Genomic DNA, 10,594 nt, shown 5'->3' on the forward strand with positions numbered 1-10,594 from the left:
CATCATCTGTACACTAATATCTACATAGTTAGGCGCATCGAGCTGCAGAGAATGTATAAGTATGCCCCAGCTCAAAAGCCATATAAAAGCCTTTTTATCTTCTATGATCTTCTGGAATATTAGAAGAGTTTTGATGAAACAGATGACCAATCTGTTTCATCAAAGTTTGACTTCATTAATTTCAGATAGAGACAATATCCTGTAATGACCTGTGATGATCCCCACTGTAATCATTCCTACACATAGGTCTACTCATAAAGATTACTTGCCAAATAGATTTCAGTAGACATTGCAGTTATTTATGAAATAACCTCTGATTTCATATGCGAATATTTCCTTGTTTCTATAGAGAATTCCAACCATAGATTAAAAAAAAATTTTCAGACTATGCTAATATAGGTAAAGAAGTGCCACGTCATTTCTCTTAGACCAGCCCTATCCTGAAAAATGTAGCTTCTGAATGTTCCCCTCTTTCGCTCATTTCCCCAACTTCAGACAAGAAAAAGTATATGATTTGGAAAGGATATAAACTAAGAACAAAGTACGAAATCCTCCATGTACTTAACTTAGCAGCATTTGCGAAGCTTTATCTGTAGAGAAGTAACACGAACTGATGCCGAATGAAATCTCTATTAAATAAGATTTTATTGTTTACAAAAGCCTTACTAAGTATACAAATATTTTTATAACACGTAAATTACCCATTAGATTTTTGAAATTGTATTAGAATGACCAGATATGTTGCAATGCCAGAGAACATCTAAAATAAATTAGAACAGAATTAAATTTTGTAGTCCTCAAATTTAATAGGAGAGGCTGGGAATTTACCGCCGCCAAAATATTTCGATCCACCAAACACAAGCCACAGGCTGAAAATCGAGGCTCATAAACCAATAATTGTTGCCAAAACTTTTTAACCTGGAAACCATATTTTTAAAACATTTAAATACATCCAAATTCATTCTAAAACATCTCACCTCCTCAGCCAATATGGAATCATGTATGGTACGTTCAATTTCACAAATTATATGTATAGTTTGTGTAGATTCCACAGTTAAACGATGGCAGGGTTCCACCACAGCCAACAAGCGTAGAGCATGGAAAAAGATCCACAGAATTTGGAGCCAAACATAACCACTATCATTATTGCTGAATAGCTCAATTAGAAGGAAATAAGCAGTGGCCAGGAGATGTAGGAAACACGAGACAAGTATAATCAGAATTGCCATACCATAATAGCTAATGGAGATTAAGACAAATTTATTAACAATTATATATTAAAAAAATAAAAACTCACCTTGATACCAATTTAACACATTTACCCAAGGACTCATGGGTCTCCGCCATCAATTTCAATAGCAATGATTTGGTTTTCCCTGTTGGAAAAAAATAGAAAACTTAACAATTTTTCTTAAAATCCAAAAACATAACCTCAATTTTTCCAAACCATTTTGTTGATAACTCTCCGATGCCAGCGATGATGACGAACTGCTCACCGTTGAATTCGCCTTGACCGTGGTAATTTTTGGATTTTTTGCCAATTGTGGTTCTTTGACACGAACATGTGGTAGGAATGATGTCCGCAATAAACAATTTAAACCCTTGAAACGTGTCCACAGACCAAATGTCGTATTGGCAAAGGATATATGCAAAACGGTTAACACTAAATATAAACTATAAAATGGTATATACCATTTGATGTTCATATCTGAAATTGGTTGTATATCTTCATTTAAAAATATGTAGGAATATCGTTATGTTCAAGAAACCAAAAAATCCTCATACCTGTTTCATCGTCTTCGTGTATTTTCATGGAGGCGGCTTTGCGAAGCCATGTTCCAATATCCAAACCTAAAATGAAAAGAATAAAAAAAGAATATATTATAATAATAACATCGACCAAATAGTTGGGCGCCATTATATGACGATACCAATACAAGCAATAGCTATATATGGCTATACCAATACAATAGCGCGATTGACCCTAGATATACCAGAAACAATGCTAAATAATACCTACAGTCTTCGAGGTTGTTAGAATTATAACAAGTAGTACTGACCTTCTCTTGTAGGTCAATAATCGTATGGTGTTAGGTGATTTCAATGTCCACCATGAATTTTGCCACCCCGTTCGAAATAATGACAGATGACTGACCATCCGACTTTATAATATCTGAACGTGGTACTATTCTTAACTATGTGAAAGCCAGATTGGCAAGGGGTCTGAGAATTCGTCAATCAACGGCTAGAAAATGAATTTCTGCCCAATCCAAAAAGGAATTTTTGGAACATGTAGGCGTTCGTTATATATCTGCAAGTCGAATACGAGAATTAGAACCAAACTTACCACAAGAGCCAGCGGGATTTGCAAACGAGCATTATGAGCTTCGTCATATGAACCCTATTGACCCTAGAATAAGAAGTCTGACACTAGAATGATTCTAGTGATGCACACGGTGAGAGGATGACAATTTGTTAATGTATGTGTGAGACTAGCACACAAAGTTAAAGCGGGCCACACACGTTAAACATGTGCTTTCCATCGGTGGGAAATAAATTAAAAAAATAAAGTAAATAAAACTGATCGGTATTTTTTGCGTCGTCACTATCGCTGACCTTCTTCATTCTTTAAACACCAAATTCGAAATAAATCTTTGTTGATTCATTTGTGGACCATCAGCTTCACACCGATTAAACGTACATGTTTGAAGTGTGTGGCCCGCTTAAGCGTGGCCGCAATATGATGCGCACCAGCATCAACAACGACTAAACAAACAGGGAGGGGTTATATCTCCGAAATTGTTTAAACTCTACCTTTCTGAAATTTCGCGCCTATCGTATGGCAAAATGATCGTTATGTACGCGGGTGATTTTACGTTCATGGCGCCAGCCTATTAAGTTGGATTGACACGGATGCAGTTGAGGCCAGCGAACAACAGCCTACGACAACAACAGAAGATCAGCAGCTACCTCGACAAACCAGAGTGGTCTTGGCACAACTAAGATCTGGATGGTGTAGTCGCCTCAATTCATTTTGGGCACGAATTAATGGCACGGTGGACAATATCTGCCCGGCATGTGGAAATGGTGCACATGAAACGTTACACCTCTTCAACCGGTATAAATCCCAGCATTTTTGAATCTGGCCGGTCTGTCGTAAACTTTGAGGCACCAGTATGGTCCGCCAATGTTAGTAAATGTCGCCTTGGGGACTGCAGCAGGGTATCCCCTCATGACTCTAATAGATCACTTACATGAAGAGACGAAAATCCTTTCAGTGCGTCAAGACAGCTAGATGTTGTCAATGCAATGTATTCTTGAATTTTACAGTATCAGCCATCCGAATCACCACCTTATAAATAGGTATTCTCCGCCCAGGCATATCAGAACAACAAAAGAGAATCTATCGCGCAGGATTGAATTGTATTCACACTGATACAGTTTAGGAAGAAAATCAAGAATACAGGGTGAATACAATCGTCGATAAATGCCCGCCACAGATTCCGTCATCTACTGAGATCAGTGTGGTATAGCCTCCTCATCTCATATTCGGCGCCAATCGATCACATGGTGAATGTCTGTTTTCCAGGTTTGGTCTATGACACCCTACAGCTGTTGAACTTGGAGTCAGAAGCGGAAACGGTTTAAGCAAAAAAGTACACAGCAGTAAAAACTGCTAAAATAACAACAACAAGAAATTCTTTTGACCACATGTAAAATGACGGAACGCCAAGTATGCGTCGAGAGTGTGGTCCACCAATATAAGAGCAAAGCTGTGGTAAAATATTAAATCCTGCCGGAAGTGCGACAACATGAAGAACACATGGAAACTGTGGATAAACAGATTAGTGGAAATAATGCAGTAGCATATTAGAGGTGGATCGATATAAACTTTCAGAACGGTACTCTAAAGGAAGGTGCTCTGAGTAATATAAAGGATACCTTCTGTTTTTTTTTATAAGAAGGCTGCTTGGTCTTCTAGAAGAATAAATTCTGGCCTTCTAGAAGAAGAACTTCTGGTCAAATAAAAGTATACTTCGGGTTTTTTAAACAAGGCCTTCTGGCATTCTACAAGAAGACATTCTGGCCTAATATAAGAATACCTTCTAGTAAAATACTTTTTGACCTTTTAAAGAAGAACTTTGGCTTTTTAATAAGACCTAAAATTCTTCTATGAGTATACCTCGCGTTCTTCGAAGAAATCTTAACGGTTTTCAATAGCAAGGACTTTTTGTTATATCTTACCCAATAAAATTGTTATAGACAGCATGGGAACTATAAGCAAAATCAGAGCCTTGGTGCGTTCTCTCTTCACATCCTTAAATCCATTAATAGTTTCGTCAACCTGAAATTTTATGAAACGCATTAGAAACCGTATAATATATAAAAATACATTAGGGGCTTACTCACTTTTCGCAACCGTGCATTAAGTTCTCGGGTGGTACTTAAACCAGTAATGCCGCAAAATACTCCAGCAACCGATGCCAAAACTACCACCGATACATCCAAAGCTGTAACGATTTTCGAAGTGGCTGTCTTCATTCTAAAAATCGTATAAAAAGAACATTTTCGTAGAATTGAAAATTACTTGCGAAGAACTAACCTGATGGGTACATTCGAATTGGCATCGAATAACAAACCGCGATAAGTAAGGAAAACTGTGGGAATTTTGAGAAAAGTAGATTTAGTTTTTATAGAAATAACAAATTTGAAATGTAATTTTATTAAAATTTTTATGAGCAATATTATTGTGAAATTTAAGTTCCTCTATCTGCACTAATGCGTCATTTTGTCAATTTGTAGAAGCTTTCGATGCTGATATTGCATCGGTAGTTAATTACTTCGTATATTGACATACGACGCAATTAATTTTGACCACACCCCCTAAAGCCAAGCATCTCTCAAGTCTTTCCCCTGCTTCTTTATAACCTTACCCAATAGTAGAATTATCGATGATGAATAGAATATAAACGGTACACTCTTGTCAATAATATAAATTCCTTTGGCATTCTTTTGTAGAGAATAGGGGGCCAAAGTAAAAACTTTACTAAGAAATAATATACTAATAGAGGGTTCAGATATTTCCATTTTTGAAGTGATTATTCTTCTAAATGTTTCGCTTATTTATTTGGTTTATTTACTCGTGCACTTTTCACATAAAGACCGCAATTACTTCTGCATGCAATCGCCTGTAGATTGTCCGGGTTTTTTGTCGGGGTAAATAAAAAACATTCGTATCCTTGTCATGTTTGCAAATTGCATGTTTTCGAAAGTTATGAAGTAGATAGTAATTCACACGTACGGAAATAACAAAACAGGCTAGGAGGAAGGGAATTGTGAGAGATATTTAACCCTTGGAGGATTGTGCAAATATTTAATAGGATTGAAATAATACCATTCTAAGATTAATATTTATTGTACCAAATGGTTTAAATGTCTTGCTGCGTGTTTCTTGTGTATTGGAGAAATATTTTCGTTAAACAGGGATCTAGTTTTCCAAGCGCGTCGGTCTTGTGCGCATCTCCTCCAATTTGAAAGACCACGTTCGAAGATGTTGTTTCTACTTGGTATTTCCATCTAATTCGTGGCCTTCCCCTTCTGCGTGAACCATCAGTAGGCTCACTTTTATATGCCTTTTGAGTTGGGCATTCTCATTTGAAAGACCACGTTCCAAGATGTTGTTTCTACTTTGTCTTTCCATCTAATTCGTGGCCTTCCCCTTCTGCGTGAACCATCAGTAGGCTCACTTTTATATGCCTTTTGAGTTGGGCATTCTCATTCATTCGTACAACATGGCATAGCCACCGTAGTTCATTCGACGCCAATATTCACCGTCGACACAGATTTTTCAGAGATTTTTTTTCTTTCAAAGAATCGTGGAGAGCCTGCTGCAAGGTTGTCTCCTCCTCGATCTGGACAGCTGCCAGTTCAAGGGAATAATTCGAGACCTGAGAGAGCACAGAAGACCTGAGAAAATTAGTGAAGTTTACAGGGATCCACGAGAATAGTTCGTCCGGTAAACTAAAAAAGAATCGTGGAGAGCCTGCTGCAAGGTTGTCTCCTCCTCGATCTGGACAGTTGCCAGTTCAAGGGAAGAATTCGAGACCTGATACATACTCAAGCTGGCACGGAAAATACACATTCCTCAACTAGAAAAGGCAACAGTCTCTGTCAGGTTCGAAGGTTTTGGTCTGTAAAACAAGACACTGCTGGTGAAGAAGTGGGAGGAGAACGTAGAAGGGATTCTTCTTGTGGTAGGTAGGTTCGGGCTGGTCTTCAATGGCAAGTCTGTCCAAAACTAAGGGGAAGATGCACTACGTGTCCAACGCTATACACTTCAAGATTTGGATTGCAAGCGTTGGAGAGGTGAAAGCTACAAAAAGCACCAAGGGAGAAGTACCCTGCAACAAAAATAGATTGAGGCCATCCTGATAAACCTTCATCGGGCCAGACGGCAACCAATGACTCTTCAATTTAAGCCTTTCGAAATAAAGGGGGAAACACATAAGAGGACTTCAGGATTGACATGCTAAGTTGGCTTATTTTATTGTAAAAGAATAAAGGAGAACAGCGACCAAAATCGAGCTTGATTCTGATATTCCTTTATAAATTGACATTTCATACAAAGCCAACTTAACAGGCCAGGCCTGAATCCCTGTATTTGTTTCCCACTTTATTGTTAACACGCGTCTAAAACAGGAGCCAATTGGCGGACTTTCCCAGTGCATCTCATAGCCTTGGGTCGCTTAATAATCACAATACATGACTTTTTTCAATGAGATAAACCAACCACAGCCTTAAGTGTTGCAATGAAAGGTATGGAATAAAAATATCATTAGTTAAGACGATAAGGAAAAATACAACTCTACAGGTGCTTTATTATGCCATATTTACGCGAAAAATTGTATAAGTGTTCTGATTTTTTCCAATATTCTGTTTCAAATATTAGAGCATTTTTTATACAAATTATCAGAAATATTTTATCTACAAATGCGGTATCATGAAACATTGCTCATGTATGGGTTTAGAAAACGGTAATATATTGTGAATAATTCATTGTAGTACTAAAGTCTCTTGAAAACCCCACACACAGTAAATCATGCTGTTCGCAGAGTCTGTAGTCGACTATTTAATGCAAAATAAAATGCTAGATATTAGAAAAACAAATTAGCAATTAATTACCAAGCCGGGTATATAATTTTACACTCGAAATGTGGACAGGGCATGACACGTTATGTTTAAATCAAATATTTGACGTCAATGGGGGCATAAACAAGGAATATGTGTTCATTAGATTTTTAAAAGTGAAGAGTAAACATGCATATCCAAAACGAGAACGATTTTTTTTTTTTTTTTTTGTAAGTTTATCTTGTTAAATAAAAACGTTTCATATCTGCAAGTTTATTTTTTGAAATATTCAAAAACATCACTGACCCTTACACATTTTTTTTCTTAATAAGCAGGAGCTTCATCACCGATGGGCACGCGAGCAGCAACAGGCATTTTGTATTCTGTTTCGGGTGTTTCATAGATCTTCTCTTCTTTAGGTTCAACAACAGAAACGTTGTCGGGCAATGGCTTCTTGGGACCGATCTTGTTCTTAGGATCATAAGGCAACACAATCTTGACCTTGATACCCAAGACACCTTGACGCAACAAGACGTGACGGGTGGCGGTTTCAACGTAATCGTTGCATGGATCACCAGAGTGGATCATAAGACCATCAACGAATTTCATGGACTTGGCACGTTGACCGCGCAATTTACCGGAGACGACGACTTTACAGCCCTTGGCACCGGATTCCATGATGAAACGCAAGACACCATAGCAGGCACGACGGACAGCCAAACCACCGGTCAACTTGTAACGGAGAGATTCAGCCTGGGCGATGGCGCACAAACCACGGGTGGCGACCTTTTCAGCGTACAATTCAATACGGCCAGGTTCGAAGTTGAAACGTTTTTGGACCATAGCGGTCAATTCACGGATGCGACGACCCTTTTCACCCAAAACTTGTTGGGTCTTGGTGGCCATGATGATGATTTCGGTACGGGCGGGGGTCACACGTACCTCAACACCGGAGTAACCATCCTCGGCGAGTTCACGAGTCAAGAACTCGTTCAATTCAGCCTTGAACATGCCATCGGCAACAAACTTGCGTTTTTTGGAAATTGTGAGGCTCATATTTATTTCATACGAACTCGCAGGGAACGTGGTCAGAAAAAGAAACTATATTTTCGTAATTTGTGGGTGTTGTAGTAGAGGACGATGGACGATAATAGTGATTGAAAGTGTGCAATAAGTTTTAAGATATTTGAAAGAACCGTGCGTAGTATTTCCATAGGTCGCTAAAACACCTCAAATATCCAGTGAACCATATCCAGGAAAAGAGATCGAATTGAATGAGCAAGACATGCATTTTTGAAGTACAAAAAAACTTAAGGCGAAGATTCGCTATATTAAAGGATATGTTTGGTCAGTCTTCCTGTACGCAATGGAGGTCCAGGAACAGCCTTCGTTTCAAATGTGAAAGTATTGAGAAAAATGAACTATGAAACAGAATTCATTACAACATTTAAAAAAATGTGTAAAAACAGGTTGAGGCGAACCAGTTTTTTTATGTTCTCTATCGATTTGTGACTAAGCCACTCATTGCACGGTCTTCGTGTCAAAATAAACCTAGAAGCCAACAAAATGGGGACTACGCCCCTTATGTATCATTTTTCAACATTTTAACTGCATCTACCTTTAAATGATGCTGACATTTAATACGTTTTAATACGCAAACAGGAATTTATAAAAATCGAATATAAGATTATTGTAGCCGCGAATCTGCGTAATTTGATATGTATTTTGTGTATGTAGTATGCACAGCTTCAGAGTAATATTCATCCGAAGGTGCGAATTTTGTGCGATCAAATTTCTAAAAAACCTATTTTTCGGGCCAAATTTTTAGATCTGTCAACTGAATGATATGAGTACCCGCGATCAATAATGTTTTTTACGTTTCGGATGATATAAAATCCTCTTCGTGAAAATCCATCTACTAGAACGGCGGGAACTGGCCTTCCAAAAACACGAAATTTGGCAAAAAATGTTTTTGAAAATATCGCGGATTTATTTGCGTTTTCTGTGTATCATTTCCGCTTCAATAAATGACCTCATACGGATTTTGATCTTTTTCGAAAAGAGAACTTTAAAAATTTCAGCCGGAAGAGAGATGTACCCAATTTATCTCAAAAATAGTGTGAGCTGGCACATCCATGGTTCTTAATGCACCACATTGAAATCGATATAGATCGATGTATTTTTTTAGGGTGCACACCGAAATCCGATGCGCGTTAATGGCATATGGAGTTTTCGGAAATTATTCGCGTTTTACGATTTGTTGGGTACTTCAATGTAACGCGTGGCACATCTTAGCCGCCAAATGAAACTTCGCAAAATATATATGGATTTGAAGATAAACTTCAGTACTTCCTTGAAACCGCATGCGCATCAAATGATTTTGATAATTACGCGATTTAGACACAATTTAAAATGTATATTTCATAATATTATTTTTTTTAAGATTTATTCCTATTTATATAATTCTAAGATTTATCGGAAGGGTCTTGATATAATCCGCAAGGCGTATACTTATACACAAAAAGTGATTATTATTATATATGTCAATTTTTTCGGCGAAATTCGGGTAAAATAGCAGAATAACACCAACATTTTTTTCTGAAATTTCTTGTATAAAATTAAAAAAATAAATATGATGACATTATTTTTTCGAACCAAAAACAAATATGCATTTTTCCTCAATATCTTGTTTTGTTGTCGCTGTGATTTAGAAACCGCTACACGGACTTGTGTGATTTTGATATCATTTGATTCACCATGGTGTTTAGATTATGTAGATATTTTTAAATTAATTTTTATGTGTGTGTATGTAATTAATATAATGAAAATATTGATGTAATCTGCTATATTTTTTTTTATTTTTTTCATATTTCGCGAATATGTGCAACATTATCGTGATTATTATAATATATTCATATTCTTATTTTACGGAGGGAGATATATATCAACGTTTTTGGTCAATATAATAAACGGCGTAATTTTAAGATTTTTTTCTTATACCCAAAATTAAAACCTCTATAAATTTTGCGCGCATCAACCAAATATTTGATCGCGAACGGTTTCGGAGTCAGAACATTTTTCTCTATATGTGTACCAAAAATCATTGATGTGCCACAAAAACAAAAAAGCTGATTTTTTGAAAATGGAATATTAAAAAATTGGCAATATTGCCCATATATATATATGAAGTTCTCAATACACCTTGCAGTCGTTAGAATGCTACTCTCGCTTTGGACTTGTAGTATACATGATGTATTCTCTACTTGTGTTGTTAATTTTTGTCTAGATTATAATCTCAAGCCCAACATTGCGAAGAGTCTCTCCAGGTTTTTTAATTTTTAATTTATGTTGAATATTTTGTGCGAAAGGCGACAAATATAATTTTACACAATTTGTTGCTTCAAAATGAAGTACTCTGGGTACCAAACATAAAGAATTTAGCACAACGATTGAATGTTCAATGGCC

General features: G+C 37.0%; 2 protein-coding genes across 2 annotated transcripts; both read right to left on the bottom strand.

The window, feature by feature from the left end:
* Nucleotides 1–697: 697 nt before the first annotated feature.
* On the bottom strand, nt 698–5,088 carry LOC133338275 (gustatory receptor for sugar taste 43a). Its single transcript, XM_061546450.1, has 10 exons — nt 4,935–5,088; nt 4,604–4,658; nt 4,411–4,543; nt 4,246–4,345; nt 1,786–1,851; nt 1,445–1,708; nt 1,298–1,379; nt 978–1,239; nt 829–918; nt 698–760 (listed from the first exon to the last, which is right to left on the bottom strand). The coding sequence occupies exons 1-10, from the start codon at nt 5,086–5,088 to the stop codon at nt 698–700; spliced, it is 1,269 nt and encodes a 422-aa protein (XP_061402434.1).
* Nucleotides 5,089–7,434: 2,346 nt separating this feature from the next.
* On the bottom strand, nt 7,435–8,222 carry LOC133338271 (small ribosomal subunit protein uS3-like). Its single transcript, XM_061546447.1, has one exon. It carries the CDS (start codon nt 8,182–8,184, stop codon nt 7,453–7,455), a length of 732 nt encoding a protein of 243 aa, XP_061402431.1. The 5' UTR covers nt 8,185–8,222; the 3' UTR covers nt 7,435–7,452.
* Nucleotides 8,223–10,594: the final 2,372 nt, after the last annotated feature.

The sequence above is a fragment of the Musca vetustissima genome, unplaced genomic scaffold (assembly GCF_032173495.1).
Source record: "Musca vetustissima isolate MV318-11 ecotype Yass unplaced genomic scaffold, APGP_CSIRO_Mvet_v1 utg10199, whole genome shotgun sequence".
Lineage (NCBI taxonomy): Eukaryota > Metazoa > Arthropoda > Insecta > Diptera > Muscidae > Musca > Musca vetustissima.